Genomic DNA, 26,534 nt, shown 5'->3' with positions numbered 1-26,534 from the left:
CATCCCTAGTCAGGGCACATGTGGGAGGCAGCTGATCGATCTCTCTCTCTCCCTCTCCCTTTCCCTCTCCTCCCTCTCCCCCTTTCCCCCTCTCCTTTCCTCTCTCAGTGTTTCTAGCAGAAGATACACTGTTGTCCAATGAGACTCTGCTCACACCATAACGCTTTCCTCAGATACATAAATAGAAAACAAAGCATTCATCTCTCTGAGTGGTTGCTCCCTGAGTACAGAATGGGTAAAACTTTAGATGATCCATCTCTTCTTATTAATCCCGTAGGGCTTCATAGTGGGAAATAAATGAGACTTATTTATGCTTGCAGATCAAATTGCCATAAAAGGTTGTTTCAACAGACAGAGGCAAAACCATAATAAAATAATTTAGTGAAAATGGGAGCTAAGAGTATGCTTAATGGAACATGATTACACTTAATTTTCTTACTATTTCCATCATTAAAGCTCCATTATCTTTTCTGAGACCTCATTTAGGCTTCCGGCCACGCTGCCTCTCGGAGGCGTTGGTGGCAGCACACAGAAGCCTGCGAGCCCCCTCAAAATACAAAAATAGCGAGTAATGTGCTGCTCTTTCATTTTTGTTATTTGATATCCTTGTCTCACATTCAGAGTCCCACGTGTTCTCTCTCTAACCCCATCTCTTGAAAGCCATCAGTATCATTACCTGAGAGCTTTCATACAAAGGAAGTTTGATTCTGGAATTGAAAACAAAACCGAGGCTTCCTGACGAATGTGTCTGAGATGCACAGATACTGTGGGTTTAAAAAAAAATCTCTCTGGCCGTTCCTTTGTCTGCAAGCATATCAGCAGCTCAGTCATATTTGTACATAAAAACAGAATCAGCCTGGCCGGTGTGGCTCAGTGGCACAAGCCTGGGTTGATAGGGGGGCGTACAGGAGGCGGCTGATGGATGATTTTCTCTCATTGATGTTTGTATGTCTCCCTGTCCCTTCCTCTCTGAAATTAATAAAAACATATTAAAAAACAAACAAACAAAAAACAGAATCAGCATTAGTCTTTTCACACACCATAGAACTTTATAGGTAGGGATAGGTAAGAATCTATATCTCAAAACCCCCAAAGGGTACTGTGGGCTGTTTGATGTAACTGGGAGGACTGTGCTGGTATTTGCAGAGAAGTCGAGTTCAGTTAGTCTAGTTCCATCTGAAGTCAGTGCCCAGAGGCCTACACATTCACATGTGGGCAGAAGCAGAGAGCAAGGTGTCGCGGTCAGGTGATGGAGGCTGGTCAGAGGTGAGCCTCCGTTTCCACATCTGTGACTTCTCCACATCTGGGGCTTCTCCTCCAGCTGCTGCTGCAGGCTCCCAGCCCTCCCAGCCCGCACCTGGGCAAGGCGACTGTTGCTGGGATGCAGCCCCGGCACTCGGCCCCTCTCAGTCATGCCATGCAGCAGAAAGGTTTCCTGTCGTCATCCTGGCTTCATACATGTGCTTCCAGCCTCCGGCCCTTCCCTGTGCTTTCCTCTGTACACTGGAAAGCCCTGGTTGGAGTGACTTCTCGCCACTTCCCACTGAGGTCTCCCTCCTGCAGGATTTACTAGCACCTCTTGGAGGCAGGAGCCACGAGAGCACAAACTCCCTCTGCAAAGAGGTCGCAGCGCCGGCGGGGAGAGAGCAGCAATTGAACACGTCTTGTGATAATTGCACGCATTGATCTTCCCGTTCCATTTCACCACGTGCAGTATTTCCTTTCTTTGGAATGGGCTGTTTATATTTGTGAGCAATTATCGTTAATGGAGAGTCCCATTGAAACGGTGTGAACCTCTTTCAGAACTTCTGGAGTGCATGTTTTCCATGGGAGTGCTTCACGGGTCCTTGATGAATATTTAGCATGTAAGAGGTTTTCTGTCCTTAAAGGAAAAGGATCTGAATTTACCATCTCTTGCAAATATTATTCAAAAACAAATGTGTTCCCATGGAAAACGTTTGGAGGAAACGCGTTTGTGTGGTTCTGTTTCGCCCCGTTACTGGTGTGCACAGGTTTCAGTGCTCAGTAAATATTTATCGATGGCTCGATGGAAGGCAATTGCTGGTTTCTGACAAACTTAACTTCTTGGAGGAGAAGCCAAACAGCTGTATCTCCCTTCCCCTGTGTGTTCACCCAGTGATTGTGAGCAGGGCTGTCCTTCTGTTAATTTCCCAGGGGCCACTGTGGACCAGGCATGGAGACACTGCTCAGAGCCTCAATTCTGCCCTCAAAGGGCTCAACATCCAGTGAGGAATGGGTGAACCAGTAGTCACAGGGCACGCAGCAGGTGCTGTGAGGAAGGCGGGCACAGGGAGGTGATGGAGGTGGGCACAGGAGGTGATGGAGGTGGGCACAGGAGGGGATGGAGGTGGGCACAGGAGGTGATGGAGGTGGGCACAGGAGGTGATGGAGGTGGGCACAGGAGGTGATGGAAGTGGGCACAGGAAGGGGATGGAGGTGGGCACAGGGAGGTGATGGAGGCGGGCACAGGAGGTGATGGAGGTGGGCACAGGAGGTGATGGAGGTGGGCACAGGAGGTGATGGAAGTGGGCACAGGAAGGGGATGGAGGCAGGCACAGGAGGGGATGGAGGTGGGCACAGGAGGGGATGGAGGTGGGCACAGGAGGTGATGGAGGCGGGCACAGGAGGTGATGGAGGCGGGCACAGGAAGGGGATGGAGGCGGGCACAGGGAGGTGATGGAGGCGGGCACAGGGAGGTGATGGAGGCGGGCACAGGAGGTGATGGAGGCGGGCACAGGAGGGGATGGAGGTGGGCACAGGAGGTGATGGAGGTGGGCACAGGAGGTGATGGAGGTGGGCACAGGAGGTGATGGAGGTGGGCACAGGAGGTGATGGAGGTGGGCACAGGAGGGGATGGAAGTGGGCACAGGAGGGGATGGAGTCGGGCACTAGGAGGTGATGGAGGCGGGCACAGGGAGGTGATGAAGACTGTCCACCATGAAAAGACAGCCTCCATGGCCTTCAGCTTCTGGCCTGGAGTTCTGAGAGCGAAGGTTTGTTTGCCAGGCTTTATTTTGGTGAGATGCTGATGCTGATGATGGCTTTACTTCTGGAGAGGGGCAGAGATGCCAGGAGCAGGCAGGCGTGTGTCTGGCGCATGCCTTTGTTTTCTCGTGCCCCCTGCTTTGGGTCTCTGCTGAGCTCGGGTGGCGTGTGTAGGGCAGACTGGCCCGTCTTTCTGGCCTCCGGGCAGAGGCAGCGCAGGGCACGGTCCCCCCCCAGGGACTCTGGTGCTGGCAGCTTTGCTCAGCGCCGCTGCCAGGGTCCTCCCCCGGGCAGCGCAGTGTTGGCTCTGGCCCGCGGCACCTGCCCCGAGGCACAGGCCCCGAGGGAGCCAGGGAGAAGGAAGCTTCCTGCCGGCAGCCGGATAACGAGGGCGGACGGGGCTGGGAGAGCCACCGCACGCACACCTGCGGGAGGGCGTCCACGCGCCGCTGCCCTCCAGCTGGCTCGGCACCCTGATGGGCACCCGGCGCCCGTAGGCCCAGGCCCTCCCTCTGCCACCTGGAACGGGTCACTGATGACTTGTATTCGCTGCTGCCAAAGGGCCCCTGCCGTGTCTGTCAGTCAAACTGAAAAGTAATTAGAGTTTTATTCTCTCCGGTGTTTAAGCGGAAAGATGGAGGCCTTCACATGGCGGTGCCCAAGTGAGGGGAGGAATGATTCTATTCCGCTGGGCCCTCGGGGGGCGGGCGCCTGCACTTTGGGCTACAGGGGGGAGACCAGTGGGCCTCACGGTTCTCCCTTTGCCTCCGAGCCCGCTGCACCCGCAGAGCCAGTGTCCGGTGGCAGCTACCCCAGCCCCAGCTTCATCGCACCCCACACATCCCCACTTCGGACGCCCAGAGATCAGCCTTCCCAGGGAGCCCCGTGGGTATATTTGTGGGGGAAATGAGCGGATTCATGTTGAGTTAATCTGTCCCTTTCAGTTTAATTCCTTCCTTGTCCCTCATCCTCAGGGGTCAGTATTTGGCTCAATAAGTCATGAGAAATATTCCCAAAATCTCGAGATGATGTTTCTCTGGGACTGAGAGCCTTGCAGGTGCCCTGCTTCTGCCGCCTTCTGGCCTTGGCCTGTCCTCCCCGCCCCAGGCCTCTGGGTCCACTGGGGCTGGGCGCGCACTGGGCTGTGGGAGCATGGGCCGTAGACGCCAACGTGCTCCCTAGACCTGTAGGCCCGGATCGGAGCCACAGGAACGAAGGTGAGTCTGCCCTTTGGAGCGAGGAGCCTGCCTCACCGTCCAGGGGTGACGCTGGACGTGGAGTCCCCCAGGAGGTGGTGGTGGCTTCAGCCCAAGGCGACAACACCGCCTGGTCTTAGAGGAAGATTCTGAGGGGCTCAGGAGGGCCAGGGATCTGGTGGGTGTTGGATGCGGGGATGAGAGTGAGGCAGTGCCTGGGTCACTCCAAGAGTTAGGGCTGGTGGCTGGGCAGAGGGTAGGGCCGTCACAGAAACAGGAAGCAGAAAGGAGGGGAACAGACGACTCAGGGGGAGCCCAGTGAGCTGGAGCTGCCTGGGGGGCAGTCTCGTGAAGAGTTAGTAGCACGGAAAGTGGCCATCCTCTCCATCTGAGTCCCCACAGACTTTCCCGTGGCCTCAGGTCCCTCAGCACCCAGCCCCCACAGGCAGCGTGGGAAAAGGGAGAGAGAGGGCCCCTGCAGTGCCTGGGAGCCGCACCGTGTGCCCAGTGAGCGTGTGCGCGGTGGGTGCCCATCCCGCAGAGCAGTGCACCCATCTTTCCTCGAAATGCACTCTGAACACGGGGAACCGGGTGTGCTGCGTGTTCACCTCTGAGAGGGCAGGTTCCGTGTGCCCAGTACTGTGCAGGCTGCTGTGCTTCAGTCTCCCCGTGGTTTCTAACCTCCTACGATGGGTGCTTGTCTTTTGAATTCTGGCCCAGTGCTTCCTGCCTCGACGGTTCGGACCTCTGCTGACCTGTCCCGGATCGCTGAGTCTTCAGTGCGTTCCCGTCTCCCCAGTTAGAGGGCGATGCCGGGTCCGCAGCGAGCCCGCCCGGGCGGCCGATGGCTGTCGGCCGCGTTTCCTTGCGGCGCCCTTGGTGTTTGGGAGCTGTTCTCCACTCGCTCGGAAGCAATTAGTTTTGAGAAAGCTGATTCTTCAGGGTCCAGTGCTCGCCTGCCTTTCATTTGCTGGGGCCGCTGCACATTTTAATGAAGTTGTTTCATCTCGGTTGCCAAACACTAGGTTTCTGCTGCTTCAATTCTAATTATCTGTGCTGGCAAATGCTATGTTTTATTAGAACCCGCGAGGGCTCCGTTTGTTCAATGTCCATACGCTGGGGCGTCAGGCACACAAACTAGGTCAGATGTGCTTGTCGCCGGGTTACGGATGGGAGAGCCACACAGTCTCCCCGGACCCGGCACAGGGCGCGGGACGGCCTTCAGCGGCGACGTGGGATGTCGGGGAGGCCTCGTCCCGCGAGCCTGCGTCCTGCGGCGCCAGCAGCCGGCCGGCCCTGGCTCCCGAGCGTCCGAGTGACCGGCTGTCCGTGACGGCTCTCGGATGTGTTTTCGTTCTTTGGGGTGACATGCTCATTCTTTCCTTTCCGGCAGTTGCCTGACACTTGCATCTTGCTTCCTGGGTTGTATGTCAGTGGCTGCAGTAGGAAAGGAACCACCTCGCCCCGTCTGGCTACAAGCTCATCGATCTCTCCTTTATCCTCTGCACCAAGCCTGAGTGCCCTCAGCCATGAGGGGAGGGGAGGCTTCAAACCAGGGCGTGCCTGACCCGCAGGCCCCTGGGAGCCTGGGCAGGGGCTGGCAGAGGCCTTCGGTCTGCGGGGGTCCGGGACCCCCAGGCCAGGAGCATCGGACCCAGTTGGCTGGGGCACGCTCCTGGGTTCTCAGTGTTCAGGGTGATGCAGGCATGGAAAGTGGGCTTTTGTACAAAAGGAAATGCCTGTGTCAGTGGCTCTCGCCCTGAGAGCGTGAGGGAACAGGAAGCGTGGGCTTCCCACGAGCCAAACACACTGCCCAGAGCGGCGTGGCAAAGGCACGTGTGACCACGAAAGGTGTGTGCATCGCGGGCGCGTGGCTCTGCCTCCGGCGGGACTGGCCTGCACTTGCTCACAGACCGGTCTTTGCACGGGGAGTGGTACGAGTCGTTTCACTGCATGGGACAAAAAGGAAAGATTGATTAGCTTCTCATCACAAAAACAGGTCTCCTGCGTAACAGTAGTTACTTTGTCACGAGTAAAACTTGTCGCGTCCAGTTGGCGCTTATTAATCACCCCCTCCTTCCAACTAACTGTAGGAATAATGAGATGAAATTAGTGGCAGGCCATCGCAACCACAATTAATCTTTGTAAGCTGGTGTCAGCAAAAACAGTCCACTTCTAAGCGCCTGTATAAAGAATGTTAGAGATCTCCAGGCTTCGGTATTCGGAGGGCAAACTCCTTGTCTTGTATCAACAAAGACCTGGCAGGTGAGCCTCCAGAACTCACGTGGCGGTCCGCAGGGCGGTGCACGTGTGACGGGGCAGCTTCGGAGCCAGGTGCGGGGTGGGTACTTCTGTCAGACTTGAAACCACGTGTCCCTCAAGGACTCCGGCCGCTCTGCCGCACGTCCTCACTCCGCGACTCGGGTTATTGGAGCATGACCGGTCACCAGGGCAGAAGGAAAGAGGGATGACAAGGCCTTCCCTGGCCCTTAAAGCTTCTGCCCAAAGGATTTAATTGGCCAAAGCAGGTGTCCTGGTCAACTCTAATCACAAGTGGGCAGGGAAGTGACCTCCCAGGAGGAAGAGGTGGCAATTTGTATACATTTGTAATGACTTAACTCAAAGCCACACATGTGGACGATCATTAAAATGGAAAGCTGGTTCCTTGAAAGACCAATGAAATAAGACAAAGCTTTGGTGAGTCTGATCCACAAGAAAGGGGGAGGAGATAGTGTACAAGGTGATGCAGAAGATTCAGGTCACAGAAGATCCATGAAGATGTAAAAGAATGCTGTGCACAATTTTATTATACGTGCAGAAGTATTTCTCAACTGATCTCAAAACATCTTTCAGGCCTGGTCTTCTCAGTCCCAAGTGCTTGATGTCTGTCCCTCTGACTCCTTTGTCCCCGTCTAAGCACAGAGGGCTGTGTGGTTGTCCAGTGCAGGCAGGGGGCTGCGTGCAGCTGGTGCTCCGTGTGGTTCAGGCTGCCTCCCAGCTCACTAACTCACCAGGGGGCGTGCCCTTGTGCGAGTGCACCTGCTTCCCGGCAGCACAGAGGTCCTCATGGCGCCTTGTGCGAAGAATGAGGGGATGGAGGTCATTTGCTCATTTGTCTCTCTCATGATGTGATTGTATTTCTGTGTAGTTATGATGCAAACTGTCATCTCTTGCAGGCCCACCAGGAGAACATTCTGGGTAACACCATGCAAAGTGTGATTGCATTGCTCCACAATCTGGTTGCCTGCAAAGATTCGAACATGCAGCTGCTTTATGAACACGGTAAGTGCTTCTTAGAATTCGCTTAGATTCTGTTGAGTTTTGCCTGTTTGTAAATTTTCTCATCTTACATAGTAGGGAGTCATGAAGTACCATTTAAAGTTAATCAGTCAGCCCAGCTGGTGTTGCTCAGTGGTTGAATATCCATCGGTGACCTAAGAGTTCACCAGTTCAATTCCTGGTCAGGGCACATGCCCAGTTGCGGGCTCAATCCCCATTGGGGAGCATTCAGGAGGCAGACAATTGGTGTTTTTCTCACTATCCCTCTCCCTCCCTCTCTCTCTAAAGTAAATAAAAACACAATTTAAAAAAATAGTTTATCAGTCAAAATAGATATTTAATGTCCTATAAATAATATTACGAGCTATAAGGAAAAGTGTGTTAAGATTGTGATAGCTTCTCTACATTAATTTATTTTCTACATGACACACGGTAAGTAGCATTGCTTAAAGATGATAATTCCCCCCTCCTCCCAATAAAAACCAAACAAACCACAAATGCAAGTGTAAGCAAAGTATTTATACATATTGCTGTCAGGCAAAATAAAAACATATATGGTCCAAAGCACCTCATAAAATGAGACTGAACGGGTCGAGTGTGAGTTTACTTTGCCTCATACATATCTGTAATATTACAATTGAGGACAATTTTTAAGACACTATATTTTAAGGACAGTTTTAGGTTTAATACAAAGTTGAGGGGGAAGAAACAGAGATTTTCTATATAATCCCTACCTGCACACAGATAGGGGATGTGTTGGTGTTGCCTCAGTCTATTTTTCTGGTTAAGGAAGTACTCATCTATTTTAATTTTATCTTTTGAAATGAAGAATAAATAAATACTTTTGGCTTCTATGGAAATAATCAAATGATTTTTCCTTGGATCTATTTATGTAATGAGTTGTATTTAATAGATTATGTTGTGTTAAACCATCGGAGCACTTGAGTCAGTAACCACACTTGATTGTGATATATTATTCTTTAATTGTGCTACTTAAGTTTTTGCTAATTGTGTTTTCAGGGAAACAGGGTAGGTACATAATACATTTACATCTGTCTTATAAACTAAACCCATGTACTTGATATTTGACATCTGGGGAATAGAGTCCCATTTCTCAAATATGTTCAGCTTTCATCAGTTCCAGAAACTAGATCAATGCCATCCTTCAACCAGAATGTAATGGGAGTGGCGTGAGATTTCCAAGCCCGGACAGCAAGGGTCTTGCAGCTTCCATGCAAACTCGTGAAATGTTACCGCCACCCAGGGGAAAAGTCTGAGCCATGGCTGGTGGGTGCTCTCATGGAAGAGGCCTGAAAAAATTGAACAGATATAATACTTTTAAACAGGCTAGAAGAAAATGCTCCATAGGTAAATATGCAAATTTAAAAGGTGAATTGTGTCCTTGGGGGACGGGGGTGGGATGGGGGGGGAACGATACAAAGTGTCATATTCTGGTGACAGTATTAAGCATCAAGAACAGAGAAAGGCGGAAACTGATTTGGCTCAGTGGCTAGAGCGTCAGCCTTCTGACTGAAATATCCCAGGTTCGATTCTGGTCAAGGGCATGTACATTGGTTGCAGACATGTCCCCGGTAGGGGGTGTGCAAGAGGAAGCTGGTCTATGTTTCTCTCTCATTGACATTTCTGGCTCTCTATCAATCTCTCCTCCTCTCTGTGAAAAATCAGTAAAATATATATTTAAAAAAACACACACAAAGAAACAAAAAACAGAGAAAGGCTAAAATCGGTTTGGCTCAGTGGATAGAGTGTTGGCTTGCAGACTGAAAGGTTCTGGGTTTGATTCCGATCAAGGGTATGTACCTTAGTTGCAGGCACATCCCCAGTAGGGGGTGTGCAAGAGGCAACTGATCGATGATTCTCTCTCATCGATGTTTCTAACTCTTTATCCCTCTCTCTTCCTTTCTGTAAAAAAAAAAAAAAAAAAAAAAATCAAGTGAGGTGAGACCTCATGGGGTTTTGATTTTCATTTTCCTAATGGCTAATGATGTTGAGCATCTTTTCATGGGTTTATTGGCTGTTTGTACATCTTCTTTGATAAATTGTCTATTCAGATTGGGTTGTCTTTTTAGTACGCTAGAAATTCTTTTGCTTGAATTTAAAAAGATTTCAAGTATTTTCATTGCATTGCCCTCTGCTAGGCATTTCAGAGATGATTTGTGTGGGGTGACCTTGTAACGGGACAATATTGGCGTAGGAGATAAAAGAACTCTTATTTTTTACACAGCACCCGCCAGGACGGTCATTTTAGGGTGCCAGTTTCCGCCTGCCACTCCCTGTGCCAGCCCTACCCTGCTTTTCGGAGCAGGGCTGGAATCGTTAACAGCACAGACCTGACGCCCCCTGCTGCCTGGCAGGCACTGTTCCCCGTGCTGTCCGGGCACGGCTGGTTTCTGTCACGCACCCGCTTCCTTCTCCCCCGCACCTTCCCACGTACCCGTCCCCATCCTGCTCACCTCCCTGCTTCCTCCTGAGCTCGGCTCAAACTCCCTTTTCTCCAGGAAGCCCTTAATGAAACCCCACGTTCTCTTTCCTTGCACTTATCACGGTTGTCATTAAAATAGGAATGAGGTCCCGATGGCCTCGCCTCCTGAGTTTTCTGTGGAAATCCTCACAAGCCCCCAGATTCTTCCGGAGCGGCAGGTGTAGAATTAGCTCTGCAGGTCGCAGGGCTGACTGGCTTTGGAGAGTGTTGGGAGGGGACAGTCTTCCTCCTCAGTTCCACCTGCCAGAGCCTCACACATTCATTGCTGTGTTCTTGGGCAGGCGTTTTCCTTGCATCCCCACATCTTGGTGCCCAGATCTTGGAAGCAATCATCTTTTAATCTGTGGGCTCAATAAACATGCCAGTGTCTAAAAAAGAACTCATTGATTGATTGATTGATTGATTGATAGATATTCATGTCATCTGCTGGAAGGAGAACCCCATGAACGCAAGAGCCTGCCCGTCCATTCACTGTTGACCTCCCTGTCCCTGCCCTCTCCGCACAGTTCCTGGTGCTCAGCGGTTGCTCTGTAGGTGGGCGCTGGCTGGATGAATGACAGGGAACCCTCAGTGCAGAGCTCACTTTCCATTTCCTGAATAAGGGCCTCACTTCCTGCACCTTGCCCAGCCTCAGCCCCTGGGTGTCAGCCCCAACGTGTCTTCGGATTTCAGCCCTCACGTCTAGTGCTTCATATCTTTCTTCCCTCACCGTGTGTTCATTGAGATCCTAATGGATTCTTCTAAGGCCATCCAAATGAGCAGCATTTGAGACACAGTGACTTTTCATCAGCTCTCACCCCGTTGCTCACGTCTGGAGCCTGGCTGGCTGGTCTTAGAGGGGCAGTCCTGTCCCTGGGGCACAAAACCCTCAGCTTGGATGTGGCGGAGTGATTTTCCGAAGCTGCAAACTTATAAGCAGTGGTTTTATTTTTTGCTTCAAGCTTTTTTTTGTCCAACCTTAATTTTGAAATATGGAGAACTGTGTGTTAGGCAGATAGATATGTCCCCTTGTCTTTCTTTAAAGTTTCACTGAGATGGAATGGCCCTCGTGTCGCTGCTCCCCTGCCCACGTGTCTCCTCACCAGGGCTCAGGGAGGCCCCTTAATGTCTGAAATTCTCTGAAGCATCAAAGCCATATTATCACTCTTCAAAAAGGATTTTTCAATATAGGAAAAGAGGGAGACGTTTAACAAGCTTTTTGGCTAGATCAGATTAAAAACATGTTAAAAATAGGAAGGAGGGACATGTAACAGAAGGTGTGAAATTATAATAGTGTCAAGGAACAGCACACAGTAAGTGGTGCCTCCTAAAAATACTCCCAGGAGCTACGGAAGGAACTTTGAAGCCGTGCTCCAGAAAAGAAGTTATAAGTTCATTATTTAGGGGAGAATTGGAGAAGTTAGCATGTGGAAAAGGAACATGGTATGTAATGGAAATAGCTGGGTCTGAACCCTTAGTCTGCAAGTTGATGAGATACTCTTGGGTCTTAATCTCTCTGGGATAATGATACCTATTTTGTATGTTTGTCTTGAGGATCAAATGGTAATATATGTAAATTTGTCATGTATAATTAATAAAATTAGCATAAGTATTTAAAAATAGCCAAGTGGTCCTCCCATGGGACCGTGTAAGCAGATCATTAGAAGGAGAGAAATGAAACTGAAGATAAATTATTGCGACAGTATCAGCCACTTAAAAAAAATTGTTTTCATTGATTTTTAGGAAGAGGTGAAGGGAGAAGGGAGAAATAGAAACATTGATCAGCTGCCTCCTGCACACCTCTTACTGGGGATCCAGCCCATAGGCATGTGCCCTGACATGCCTATTGAACCAGCAACCTCTTGGTTGATGGGTTCACACTCAACCATTGAGCAACACCAGCTGGGTAGTATCAGCCTCTTTAAATGAGTTAAAATATATCACCCCAAAGAGGTTATACTAGTGATGCAGAATAATGCATCTAACAAAATGAATATGCTGCCATTGTTAATGGAGAAAAGGAGGGTCTAGTCAGGGAAGGCCTGCAACCCTACTTAAGAAGCACTAAAGGAGATGAGACCTGGGAAATGGAAGTCATGAACCTACAGATCACAGTCAGAAAGAGTGAACAACTAGAAGACTGTATTTGGTCTGCGGGGGTGGGGGGGGGGAAGAATCAAAATTTCGGGTGGATTAACACAAAAAGTTTCTCAGTTGTATAACAGAATCTGGGGCATTTCTGGCCAGTAGGTGGCTTTGCTCTATCTCCTCCCATTTCATAGCGTCATCAATTCCCTGGATATTGAAATGCTCTCTATCCAGCAGGCAGAAGGGTAACACTACGGAGAAGGCACACCTGCTTCCTAAGAACCCCAGCCAGGGCATCCACTTCCTGTTTAAGATAAGGTCTTCCCAAAGATTTGAAGATTTGAGTGTTGAGAGATCAACCTCTGGACAGAGGGAGGCAGGAGGGAGTGCTCCCCACTGAGGGTGACAGGAGGTGGAAGGAAGGCTCACAGAGAAGCGATTCCAGTGCTGGGGGGAGCCTGGCTTGCGGCCTCCGGGGCCCCTTAACCACTCTGGAGAGTCTGTGGTTCGTTCTTAGACTCACGTGTTTGCAAACATTCCTGCAGCCTCCAGGATGTAACGCAGAGGAGGAGTTAATGAAATGAAAGAAAGCTATTAAGATGTAAATTGTTTTCTCTGTAAGTGCTTTCCCAAAGTGCTGAAACATACATTTACTTTCATTCCCTTCTGTCTGGGCCGAGGACCCTCAGAACTAAGGGTGGAAATGTGGAATCACGCAGGTTATTCCCTCTCAAAGAGGCACAGCTAACATCTGGTTCTTTCTTTTTTCCTTTAAATGCTACAATCAGCGGCAGTATCATATCTCTGATGCCTTCTCTTTTATATCCTTAGCTTTAGAGGAAAAGAAATCTCGAACAGCAATTATTCTAGCACATTGCTGCCATATTTCCCAAGCAGTAGGATGTGTAAAGTGAGGACAGCTCCTAATGGGATTAGAAAAGTAATAAAACTTTATAGAGAAGTTTAATAACTCATCTGCAGACCACGGAGCAAAGCTAATCATCCGCCTTCACCGGTGAAGTGCCCACTTTGTCCTGGGGTCCAGTGCTTCGACCTTCAGTCAAATGTCAAGAGATCACCGAGGTGTCAGGTGTGCTTAATGTGCAGCTTCCTGTGCAAGCCCACGGAATTTTGCATGCTTAGAAAAGAGTCCTCGAGGAGCAATGATCTCACATTAACGTTTTTAATAGAATGTAAGGTATCAGCTCTTTCCATATCCAGGTACACCGAGGAGTGATTGTCAGACAGTAAAGTGAGCTTCTGTCTATCTAAGCACCGAACTCTGGACTCGATCCAGTCTCTCTCTAGATGTCTCTTGGAGATCGGCTATAAATAGCTGAATAAATCACAGGCCGTTTATCTCCTATCAGGCTAACATTTTCTGCCATAACTGAGCCTCCTAACTGCTCTTTTTCACTGCGCCACTGCTTTTCCTGTTGGAGACAGTTGTGATTTGTGTTTTATTTCATTCAATAACCTTTTTTTTAAAAACTTACATAGTGTTTAGAGTTGGAGCATCCGTAAAACTCATTTATTCAAACCCCTCATTGTACCGGTGATGAAAATGAGGGCCATGAGGTGCAGAAACTTGTCCTGGGGGCCCCCAGCTGGAAAGCAGCTGGATGACCATGAGGTACAGAGGTTTGAACTTGAGCCACCCTCCTTACATCTTCATCCAGGGCTGGCTCTCCCCACCCCCCATCTTCAGAAAAGCAAGCAAGGTCTTCTTTTCTGCTTTTGCTTTGCTTGTGGACAACTTGTTTTGGACTGGAACGCTGCCCTCTCCCTCTGAGGCTCACATTGAATATTACTGGTAACTCAAGGTTCCTCTCTAGACGCAGTTCAGCATCTTCTCCCTTGGTGTGCTGGTGAACAATGGCGTGTGTTTATTGTGTTGTTTTTAAGACCTCTGGCCAGTGTTTCGAACAGGCATCTCTGCCCAGAGAACAAGGCCTCGCATTCCCCGCTGGGCTCCCACCACATGCCCGCTCCAGCCAGACGCAGTGTTCGCGCTGTGCTCGGTGTGCACCTGCTACGGAAAGCCTGGTAGCTCCTGTCAGGAAGGTTTCAGAGAGTATCCTAGAGAGAGGCTATATTTAAAATAAAGGGGAAAGGCTAATTGTTTTTTATGGCTAATTGATCTTCCATTGTATTTACCGTATATAATCCATGAACATCCCATGGGATCACCACAGTTTGTTTATCCGCTTACTGGGAAACATCTCGGTCGCCTCCAGGTTTTGGCATTATGAATAAAACTGCCGTGAGCATGCGTCGGAGGCTTCTGTGTGGACTTCAGTTCGCAGCTCATTTGCGTCAATAGCGAGGCTCACCATGGGTGGAATGTAGAGTATTCCTGTGCCGGGTTTTGTAAGAAAGTGCCAAGCTGTCTTCCATAGGGACCGAACCATTTCCATGCCCACCACCTCCCATCCTCACTGGCGTTGGGGCTGCCCGTTGGCGTGTTGGATTTTTCCCCTTCAGTAAGTTTAGTGACATCTCGTTGTTGTTTTGATTTGCAACTTCCCGATGACATAGAATGTGGAGCATCGTGTCACGTGCTGGTTGGCCATCCTCGCATCTCCTTTGGTGAGGTGTGGTCAGATCCTTTGTGCGTTTTTTAATTGGGTTGCTTGTTTTCTTATTGTTGAGATCCGAGGATTCTTTGTATATTTTGGATACAAGTCCTTTCTCCGATGTGTTTTGCAAATGTGCCCTCTCGGTCTGTGGCCTGCCTTTTCATTTTCCTCTGGTTTAGTTTTGATACGTGGTTTTAATGGTGTGAGAGCTGAAAAGCCAGCCCCGTACCAGTGCGCACATCTGCGTGGAGGTCACCCGCATTGACTGCTTCCAAAGTCACAGTTGTTTTCAGAACCACACACCAGTTATGCAAAGGCATTTAAATAATGTGTGCAGTAAAATTCCAGTTTTCCAAACTATTGCCTATTCTTACAAATTAATCGGAATACGTTGCATTCTTATATAGATTCAAGACCTACTGAGATTTACTTGAAAAAAACATTTAAATGAATGTGAAAATAGCTTCCAATTTTTTGTCATTTTGTATACTTTTTATATAGAGTGTTAGCAGGCAGTAGGAAAGTACAGTAATGGGTTTTTACACACTGAAAATGTCACACCAGCACACAGATGTGGGTAGGGAGCACTTGACCTCACCAGAAAGCTCTTTCCAGTCCCTCCCCCTTCCTTGCTCATGTCCACAGCTAATCAGTATTCTGGTTTCTGTCACCATTGATCCATTTTCTCTGTGTTTGTACTTCATATAAATGAAACAGAATATATTGACTTATTGTCTAGCTACCTTCATGAAATAATTTATGTGAGAGTTACATTGTTCTTTATAATTCCTTTTAAAAATGTAAAATATTGCTTGATAGTATCCCAATTTATGCATATATTGCAGTTTTTCCCTTTTCCTGCTGAGGGACACTGGCTTGTCTGTTATGATAAAGCTGCTGTTAACATTCTTATACGTGTCTTTTTGTGGACACAGCCCCTCATTTGTTTTGGTTACATACAGAGACATACACACACACACATACTTATATACACAAGTGTTTGGAAATGATGAGTCATGTGAAAGACATCCATGTTAAAATTTCTCCTTTCCCTTGCAGGGACGGGTTAAAAGTGTATGTTAAGAGGGGTGTGCATGTGTGTGAATATCTGTTAGATAGTATACTGACAACTTGTTTGTCATCACACAAAACCTTAGCAAGTATCTCTTCGTAAAGCAAAAACTGCGTATGAAATTGCTTTAAGGTCTCAGCCACGAGGTAAGCCCTTGAACTGTGGTTCTTCTGGTCACTCTACATCTCATCAGAAAACATTATAAAGACTTGCCGATTTTTAATTTTTTTATAGAAATAATCACATTGCCGGCTTAGTGTTTGAGAGTGGGCACTCCTGGGTTGAAGTCCTGGTTTGGAAATTAACAGTCTGTGACCTTGGGCAAGTCTTCTCTGTGCCTCAGTGGCTCCACTTGTCATGTCCAGTCCAGGGGCTTGTTGCAAGTTCATGGCAAAGAGCATAAAAGGGTCAGAATGTTGTCTTGTGCAAAGTTTGTGCTCCACACATATTGCACATGCATACAGTGTGTGTGTGTATGTGTGTGTGCGCGCACGCGCATGTATGTGTTTAATTTTGTTACTGTGTTCCTCTAGCACTTCCCATTTTCTGCCATCTAAGGACCCTACTGCAATAGTTTGCCAGCGAATGATGCTGGGAACAAATTGTACTTGCGGGGTTATCTTTGTAACCTCACCCCGAGAGTAATTATTTTAAAATTTCAGATCAAAGCATCTATTCCATTAGTGCTTTCACTTACATGGGTTTGAATAAAAACATTTCTAGTAAATGATTTGCTGTCCAGAATATATCTTCGGTAGCACATCTTTTCTTTAGTGACTCATAGAAAAAGTAATTATTCGACTATTTCTTGATAGAAACAGGATCTGGAATTACTGTGAGGAGAGTCAGTTTGGAATGGCTACACGGTGATCCAGCCTCTCATCATATATAATTTTTTCTAATCTGTGCTGCTGTGTAGTCACACAGTGAAGGCCACAGAGCCACGGGAATAACTGCTGTTATTCTACAACTACAACTGCTGTTCGAATGGGTGATTCCAGTTATACAAGCTGCAAACCGGGCCGCTAAACCTGGTGTGAGCAGTCCGAGGAGCAATGGCTTTTCGGGGGGAGGGTGTGTGCGGGAGGACATGAGCATTTTGGGAGCTGGCAACTTTCTCTCAAACTGCAGGCTGGCCGTGTGGGTGCGCTCCGTTTGGGAAAACTCATTTAGGTGTGCACTTACATTCGTACCTTTTTATATGTCTACTACACATCAGTAAAAAGCTTTTCTAAAATGTCTCATATCGATCATATATGTAGATGGTATATAAACCCTTTAGTGTCTGTGTACCCTAGATTGAGAAAGTCAGATTGGTTTGCCACTTGACACTACCACATGGTAACTGTGTGACCTTGTACACTCAGACAGGGCACCTGTGTGAACTACTTTCTCATCTATAAAATGGGTATAACAACATCATTGTTTAGTTACATTGAGAATTAACATGGCACATAGATGCCTTTGAGAAAATGCTCATTTTCTTATCTTTAATGGACAGTGTGTGTGCGTATGTGTATGGGTGCATGCAAAAATTACATGCATGTATATGTGTGTATATATAAAACTATATGTATATATACCATGCACACATCTATGGCAGAGTGCAAGAACTCAGTGAATTTTATATTACAACTCATGATAGGATTCAAAATGATCTTTTGAAAATGAAATGCTATCTCTAAATATAGTTTCAGTTTACATTTTATATAAAAATATAACTATATTTATGTAGCCATGCAACTATAGAGCAGAGTTCATTGAATGATTTTTTTATTTTTACAGTGAGATTGTGGCTATATATTTTTTCTGTCTAAAAATTATTATGTGTAATAAAACAGGTCATTGGTTACATTTAGGTTGTTAGAGATGATAGGATGGGACCTAATAATGATTTCTCTCCCTTTGCAGCCTGTCAGATGTAATCAGCAGGTAATCAGACATGGATGGAAAATGAAATTCACAGTGATGTTATGCATGTCTATATTTGCGTACATCCATCTGTAGAACAGGCAGCTGTAGTCCAGAATAAGGGAAATGGCTTTTATTTCCATTCATTTAGTAATTCCCATCTTCACTTATTTAACTATTTGTTGAGAGCTAATTCACTGTAGATGAGAAAGTATAAATGATGTGTGTCAAATGTGTGCCAGGTCATACATGTGACAGGGACAGAATGTGTGCCAGGTCATACATGTGACAGGGGTCAGAATGGGAGACGAGGTGTGTACACAGGATGGCTAGGGAAGGCCTCTTTTAAGATGACATTTCAGCAGAGATGGGGAGGGAGGAAGGGAGAGACATTCCAGTTTTAAGGGAGCGAGCATTCTCTTCCTGCCCCACTGCACTTCCCGGTTTTAATTCACAATCAAATGGCCCAAAAGAAGAGATTTAAAAAGACCTTTCTACTATAGAAATACCTGTTTCAAAAGCATCTCTCTACCTGTCGCGTCCGTTCTGTTGGCTTTGTTTTCGGCTGTTTGGACTCGGCCAGCACGGCCTCCCCGGTGGCTGGAATCAGAGTTAGACGACTGGATGTGAGTGTGGAGGTCCTGGAGGTCCGACCCCCGGCTCCAGCTCCTCTCTTCGGAGCCCTTGCTTGCGCTGGCAATGCATCTCCGTGGCGAGGAAGACTCAGGAGTTTGGAGGAGAAGGGAGTGCGGTTTCATGGCATTGTAGATGCAGAGCATTCGGATGCCAGCTCTTAACCATCAGACTTCTTCTTTAACAGTCCAAAAAATACCACAGGATTTAGAAAGCACGTACACTAATCACATACGTTATATTTTAAGTTAAACATAATGTGGAAAAGAGATGTTAGCAGTTAGGTTAATTTTTCAGCCAAACTCGGAGTTTGTCATCTTTTTCAACATTCTAACCTAAATAGACAATTTAAAAAACGGGTGTCCTGTGACCTTAGCAGGCATTTTCCGGAGTTTTTGAGTGGAAAGGATCTTGCGAGGTCTTTCTCAATGGGATTCCGTACTGTCTGTCTGGAGAAAGGGGGGAGAGGGGTGCAGACAGCCACCGTCTGGAGACTCCAAGACCAACGCCCTCCTGTCTGTTTCCTGGGTCAGCTTCAGGCCACGGTGTGCCTGCAGCGGAAGCAGAGCAGCTGTCAGGATTATTGGATAAATGATCCCTGAAAGGTTTACACAGATTTGATTTGTTAACAACTGAGTTTTGGCCTCATCTTTATTTGCCTTCATGCTCCCTGTGGCAGCGCACGGCGCACCCACTGATGTGTGTGTCTTGCTCATGGGTTGGAAGACTTGATGTAGCGAAGACACCAGGAGTCTCTCTGATCGGTGTCTGACTGCGGTGCAATTACAATAAGGAGGTGTGTGTCATGTGCTGTGGAGTCGGCTTCACTCTTGGTATCGCTGGGGATCACTGATGTCCCAGCACGGTGGTCTTTCCCAGAGAAGCCTGCCTTCTCGTGATGTGCCTCAAGCAGGATAGCGTCAGTTTTGTCACTTTTGCCTCCAGCCATGTTTCTGGCCTCATTTGCTCCAGGGCCCACTTCCTCATCTTTCTGGTGTCCGGGGTGTCTGTGGGGCTCTCCTCCAGCACCATCTTCCAGGGAAACACCACTTTCCCATCAGCCCTCATCACTGACCGACGTGCACATCCGTGCATAGTCATTGGGAGGGAGAGGGTGTGGATGATCTTGGCCGCGGTCTCCAACCACACATCTTTGCCCTTGATCTTTCCTAATTCTTCCATCAGTGCCCCGTGAGTCCCAGCCTTCTCTCCATTTCTTGGCTCCATTTAAATTGACAACTGAGCCTCCATAAGCAATGTCTTTAACAATTTGATTGTCTTCATTGCCTTTGCTAAAATTGTCTCCTTTTTGTCTGTAGTCGTGATTTTTTATATTAAATGCACTTCTGCTTAGGCTCTCTCCTTTCACTTTTGTCAGAAGTCATTCCAGAGCATTGCTACTTTCTGCCACTAAGATGATGTCATCAGCATATCTTGTTATCTTTATCCCACCCATTTTTACTCCTTCCTACATCTGGTCCACTTTTTCCTATAGCATGTTCTGTGCACCTGTTAAACAAATCCGGAGGTAAAATGCACCCTGGTCTGACACATTGGTCTATAGGAAACTATTCTCTCTCTCTTTCTCTCTCTCTCTCTCTTCCCCACACACCCCCCCCCCCCCTCCTCTCTCTGTCTCTGTCTCTCTCTCTCTCTCCATTTTCTGTCTTGAGAGTGGTTTGCTGCTCACGGTAAAAACAACTTTGAAAACCAGCGTTCTATTACATTCTACCTATGAGACCTGAGTTCCTGGCTCAATAGCAATAGTGGCAAGAAAATGACAGAATGACTGAATGAAGCTTGCCCAGGGAAAGGCATGTACCGGAGCCCATTTTAATTGAGCCTGATATTTGTCACCAAATTTCCTAAGACAGAAAGTAATACAGACTCATAAGATTTAGGTCAGATTTTTGCTGGGCCAGATTTCCCATTTCCGTGCATGCTCTCTATAGATTTATCTTTTCTGGACATTTCACATAAATGGGGTCATACAGTACATAATCTTCTGCGTCTGGTGTAAGTCTTTTAAAAGTATAGTATATAGGAAGAAATTCTAGTATTTGTCTATTTTCTGGTCCATTGATATTTACTTTCCTCTTTATTAATTCCTTCTATTTATTTTGGGCTTAATTGGTGTCTCCCCCCCCCCCCCCCCCAGTTTTTAAGGTGGGAATTTGTAGAATTTATTTGAAAGCTTTCTTCTTTTCTAGCATTTAAAGCTACAGAGCTCTTTCTAAGCACTGTTACATTTTTATCATCATTTTGACATATTTTTTAAAATTTCCTGTGAGTTCTTCTTTAACCCTTGGGTGTTTTAGAAGTTTATTGTTTAATATCCATACATTTGGGGATTTTCTAAATACTTTATATTTATTGATTTCTAACCTTTTCCCAGTCGTGTTGAAAGAGCACATCCAATAAGATTTCCGTTTTTTGAAATCTCTCAAGACTTAATATTTTGGCCTGGCATGTGATCTATCTTGAAGGTTTCGTGTGTATTGGGGAAGAATGTATGTTCTGCGGTTGTGGATGTAATGATCTGTAAAAATCGTTGGCCTCAGGTGATTGGGCGTGAGTGTTGTTCAGATATTTTTAAGCGGATTTTCTATATATTGATTGTGTGTGTGTTTCTATCACTGAGAGGCCAGTGTTGAGAATCTCTGGTTATAACCGGACTTGCCAGTTTGTGCTCCTCTGTTTCACCCGTGATCCCTCATTTATTTTCCTCTGTGGTTATTTCTGCCAGCTTCATCTTTTATGTCCGTATCTAAGCGAGCACTTACCAGTCCCTTTATAGCTTGCATTGATGTCTAGCGTGACTTCAGATTTTCCCAAAATTTGATATGTAAAAGCTGCATGTAGAAATCTTCCCCACTAGGATTTATTTCCTCCGCCAGAAAACTGAAACTGAATGTGCTTGCTGGCGGTTGTTGTCATTTACTCCACCGCGTTCGTGTTGCATATGGGATCCTGCTCTGCGTCTCCTGCAGTGGCAGCTGGAGCAGGCTTGCTCAGCGACTGGCACCTGCCATTGAACTAACGCCGAAAGATGTCACCGAAGCAAAAGATTGTCATGGCCTGATAGACCTGCTGTGTACAAATACTGAGCCCGCTTTCGCCAAAGAAGATTTTAACGAAGCAGATTTATTTTCAAGGCAGAATGTAGGGGCCTCCTCTCTTTCCTTGTTGTGTAGCCCTTTCAGCTCTCGTGGTGGGAGAGATTCGACTTCGTATGTGAAGCACTCCCCCTTACCTTTCTGATCCTTATCTGCTTCTCATTACTTCTTTTGAAAGCAAATCTTGCTTTTTTTGTTGTGAGGTGTTTGTGTTGTTGTTGTTGTTTTTGCATTTACACATTAGACTGAATAGTCTTATTTTCCTTTTTTGTCACTTCAGTTACAGAAAAGCAATCTTGCATGGTGGGTGCTAGCACATAGAACGTGGAGCCAGATGGCCTTGGTAAAGTTACCTAACCTTTCTGAGCCTCAGTTTCATCATCTGTGAAATGGAGCTGTGAATGGGATTTTGGTTAGGTACCTGTTAGAGCAGTTAGAATAGTACCTGGCACATGGTAAGAGCCAGACTGGTTTTTTGCCAACATTACTGTTTTTCTGTATTGACTTACTCTAATATCTAGTTTTTAGCTTTCAAGTATTGATTTATAAATACCCTGTTTCCCAGAAAATAAGACAGTTTCTTATATTAATTTTTGCTCCCAAAGATGCGCTAGGTCTTATTTTCAGGGGATGTCTTATTTTTCCATGAAGAAGAATACGGTACACATTTATTGTTAAATGAAAATAAAGGAAATTTATTACCTGTATACGGTATGGTAGTACGGTAGTTATCAACACAAACCAGATAAACTGTGAATCCTACAGTATCAAGAATGTACTCATTTATTCAAGGACAATCATGTCATCATCTTCTGGAACATCATCATAACAATCCAATTCCTGAATTTCCTGGTAAATTTCCTGTGACTCCATTTCTTTCAGAATCAGTGGACCAAATCTCTCATGTTTAGCCTGAGGGTGGGGAGCGCGCTTATTTTCGGGGGGATGCCTTATATTTCACTCAGAAGGAAACCTGTAAGTAGGTCTTATTTTTGGAGGATGTCTTATTTTTGGGGAAACACGGTAATGGTCATGGGCCAAAACCGGTTTGGCTCAGTGGATAGAGAGTTGGTCTGCGGACTGAAAGGTCCCAGGTTCGATTCCGGTCAAGGACATGTTGATTGCGGGCACATCCCCAGTAGGGGGTGTGCAAGAGGCAGCCGGTCATTGTTTCTCTCTCATCGATGTTTCTAGCTCTCTATCCCTCTCCCTTCCTCTGTAAAAAATCAATAAAATATACTTTAAAAAAATAATAGGCATAGTTTATTATGATCCATTTTTATTGAAAATAAGTTTAGAGGTAAATAATGTGCATTTGCCGGATTCTGGACATAATTATAAAATATCGGAGCTAGCAGGAGCCTCAGCTAGCACACGGGCTCCTTCATTTTCTGTGGATCAAGGCTCTGGAAATGGAACCCGGGTCCTTGGTCCTCGGTAAACACTGATACTGAGACCAGGGTGTGACTCCCAGGCCAGTGAGCGTTCTCTATTATAATTTGAATGACACGGTGTCCTCCATAGTTTGGGCTAACTAGGGGTGTCAAACTCAATCAGAGAAGGGGCCAAAATCTAAAATCCAGCCTAAATCGCGGGCCGAATGGTTTACTGAACAGTCATAAACTGTCATTGTGATGGAAACGCAGCGGAGTGCAGTGATGACAGCGCGGTGCGGGCCACATTGCAAGGCCTGGTGGGACGGATTTGGCCCGCGGGCCTTGTGTTTGACACATGTGGAAAATGAGTCCATTCACATGCTTTCCCCACAAAACAGGGTAGTGAATATACTGTCCAACTGGGTTTGCCGAGTTCTCGGCCCACCTGCTGATGTAGACTTAGAAGGGCACCTCATCGGCGGGAACAGTGGCTGAGGACTTCTTGGTGAAGATGGCAGACCGAGCCAAGAGAATTACTTGTGTTCCCTCCTTGCATTAGTTTCTTGTTGTCATAGCAACAAACCCACAAGTCTAGTTGCTTACCACAGCAGAACAGTCCTGGTGTTGCAGGGCTTTGTGCTTATTGAAGGCTCCCACGTCCTTGCCTTGAAAACTGAAAAGCTTACAGGAGCCGCCTGCCCTCTTTGGGCTGGGGCTCCTTCCTTTTGTCGTTACAGCCTCTTGCTTTCGCCGTCTCCTGCTACTCGGATCCCCTGCCTCCCTCTTACAAGACGCTTGTGATCACATTTTGCCCTCTTGGGTAATCTCCCGTCTCCAGGCCCTCAGTCACATTTGCGAAGTCCCTTGTGCCATGTAGGGTACTATTCACAGTTTCCAGGGGTTTAGAATGTGGACCTCTTTGAGGAAGGAGCATTATTCATTCTACCACATTCCCCAAAGGCGTGCAAATGAGAGTCTTTTATTTATTTTTATTTTTAAGTATATTTTTATTGATTTCAGAGAGAAAGGGAGAGGGAGAGAGAGAGAGAAACATCAATGATGAGAGTCATTGATTGGCTGCCTTCTGCATGCCCCCTACTGGGGACCAGGCCTACAAGCTGGGCATGTGCCCTTGACTGGAATCAAACCCGGTACCCCTAAGTCCACAGGGCAACCCTCTATCCACTGAGCCAAACCAGCTGGCGTGAGAGTCAAGTCTTTTAAATAAATCGTATGCTTGGAATATTTTAATACAGTGGTCTCCTCTCTCTGTGGATCTAAGTGCTAAACATAGGATCCAGGGACCAGTGGGGGCCCAAGGGGGCTGGGATAAGTTTGTTTTTAAGATACTCCCAGCCGAAACCGGTTTGGCTCAGTTGTAGAGCGTCGTCTTCGGACTGAAAGGTCCCAGGTTCGATGCCGGTCAAGGGCATGTATGTTGGTTGCGGGCACATCCCCGGTGGGGGGTGTGCAGGAGGCGTCTGGTCAATGTTTCTCTCTCATCGACGTTTCTGGCTCTTGTTTTTGCCGTCTCCTACTACTTGGATCCCCTGCCTCTCTCCCTTCCTCTCTGTACAAAATCAATAAAATATATTTTTTTAAAAAAAAGAAAAGAAAAAAGATACTCCCATATCCATCATTTTCTTAGGAATGTAATTCAAAACGAGTGCTCTGAATACTGAGTCCCTTCCCGCTTTTTTAAGGAAAAATTTAATTAAAACATTCGCCTCTGTCATATTTGTGAAGTCCCCGGCCTGCATTTCATCCGGGCACAGAACTGAGTTGCCTCGTCATGCTCATCAGCGAAACCTGTGCAGCGTCGCTCTCCCTGTGGGCACAGCCGAGCAGAAGGGGCTCTCGGTCTTGGGGCCCCGTGTGAGGGGAGGCTTAGGTGAAGAGCGGAAGCCAGAGCTCCCAGGCAGAGGGAGTGCAGACGTGGCAGTGCCAGTGCCAGTGCGGGGGGGGGGGGGGGGGGTGGGGGGGTGCGGCCAGGGAAAGGCGCTGGTCCGGTATCAGGCACCGGGCAGACTTCCAGGGCTCTTCTGGGGGAGCTGGACTAACACCTGCCCTGAAATGGTTCATCGCCTTGGAGCCCGAGAGATGTCTGGACATGTTGTTGAGGGGCCGGTTCTGTGCGGGTGGCCGCTCATTACCCGAGCTTGGCAGCTGTGGCCCAGGACCCGCAGTTCACAGACGCCTCCACGTACCCTGTCGGTGTGTCCCAGACCAGCACTGCCTCTGGCACCGTCCATGAATTTCTATTTAAAAAGCAGGCCTTTGACTCAGCTGCTGTGGTTGGTGCTGGTTTTGCTGGCTAAGTGCTGATAACGTGGGAAAGAACCGTTTCTCACACCAGATTCTGCAGGTGCTTCTCTTCCGCGCTGTCTGTTGAGTTGACGGGAATGAATCCGAGTGGACACGGCCACGTGTTTGTGGGATGTCCATGTCCGATTACCTGGAAGGAAGCCTCTGTTTGGGGAGGTGACATTGGGATTTAGAGTGTTCAGATCATTAGTGATAGAACTAGGAAGTATTTTCAAAAGCTTGGCATTTCAAAATGTACTCTCATATCATTTCGCTATTCCCAACAGATTTTGAAAAAGTAATAATATAATAAGGACACAGTGACCGGAGCTAGGAATAGCTCATGCACATTAATATCCCCAGAACATTAAACACTTGAAAATAACTTTGGGGGGGAGGGTTGACTCCTTTGGAGATTTGCTTATAATTAATACAAAGTAATTCTTGGATTTATTTTGGGGAGTTGGTTATAATTAATGCAAATAGTTGCTGGATTGTTTGGCTTAATGAATGCTGGTTTCTCTTAGAGATGTTAGGATGGAGTACTAAGAAGTTGTTTTGATGGCATTTGAGCAGGGAAATATAATACTACTGGACTCTCCCAGATGCCTCTGCTGCCTTTGCTGGCATTGCCACTGTTGGGAAGAAATAGTTTACATCTTATTTCATTTCTAATCTCACGAGCACCTTCCCTGACAGCCGGTGACGTCAGGGTGCCCAGCCAGGGCGTGGCGTTGGGTGCCCGTCTTTTCCCGTAGCCGGTGGGAGAGAATGCCATCCCAGCCTTGCACTCCTTCCTTGAAGACAGAATGAAGGTCAGGTTCACAGTTGCTCTTCAGCTGTTGAGTCTGAGTGAAGCAGCAGGGACATGGGGACCTAGGGATCTGCCTCCACCTTCTGAAGAGCCACTGACCCCATAGGAAGACTCACCAACACTCGCCCCCTGGCACTGTATCTTGGACTCTTGTCTACAACATGGCACTGAGTAATCGCGGGTCCCCCAAAGGAAGGCATCTCTCCCCGCAATACAACGCCGTACAGTCCTTCTTCCCCGCCCGCAGCTCACGAAAGCCAGGGGCCGATTCCTGGCCCGTGAGTGATGCGGTCTCCCTCGGAGGGGAAGGCCCGTGGCCATAACGCCCGTGTCGCAATAATTGCTTTTCTGTACCGCGTGCCGTTGATAGTATGAGCTGTCAGACCTTGCCGCCTGATAAAGAAACTGGGCAGTGATAATTCATTCTGCTTTTCCGTCAACCGTACTTATCTTCAGCCTTGTGACTTGCACCAGTTTTTGCCGCGAGGAGTGGACTGTGTAGTTTGGTTTTTCTCTGCCTTTAGTGACAACCTCAGTTGCGTTTGCAGTCTAAGAACTGCTTTGCACTCATGCGGGGAAACCAGATTGGTTTCCTGGAAACAACAGGACACGTTGTTTGGAAGAGATTCCGGGGTTTGAATGGCTCTGCTTGGCAGAGTTTGCATCTAATCGATCTTC

General features: G+C 47.4%; 1 protein-coding gene across 3 annotated transcripts in view; it reads left to right on the top strand.

Moving 5' to 3' along the window:
• The window catches only part of ULK4 (unc-51 like kinase 4), a 215,037-nt gene that overhangs the window by 115,056 nt on the left and 73,447 nt on the right, over positions 1-26,534 (top strand). For all 3 annotated transcript variants that reach the window (XM_045579448.1, XM_045579447.1, XM_036431957.2), the window contains one exon: positions 7,379-7,484. In XM_045579448.1, the coding sequence (XP_045435404.1) occupies positions 7,379-7,484 (106 nt within the window). The remainder of the gene's footprint in view (positions 1-7,378; positions 7,485-26,534) is intronic.

Source organism: Pipistrellus kuhlii, unplaced genomic scaffold (genome assembly GCF_014108245.1).
Source record: "Pipistrellus kuhlii isolate mPipKuh1 unplaced genomic scaffold, mPipKuh1.p scaffold_m20_p_11, whole genome shotgun sequence".
In the NCBI taxonomy this organism is placed as follows: domain Eukaryota; kingdom Metazoa; phylum Chordata; class Mammalia; order Chiroptera; family Vespertilionidae; genus Pipistrellus; species Pipistrellus kuhlii.
The sequence above is the reverse complement of the archived record's forward strand: the minus strand, read 5'-3'. Positions and strand labels throughout refer to the sequence as shown.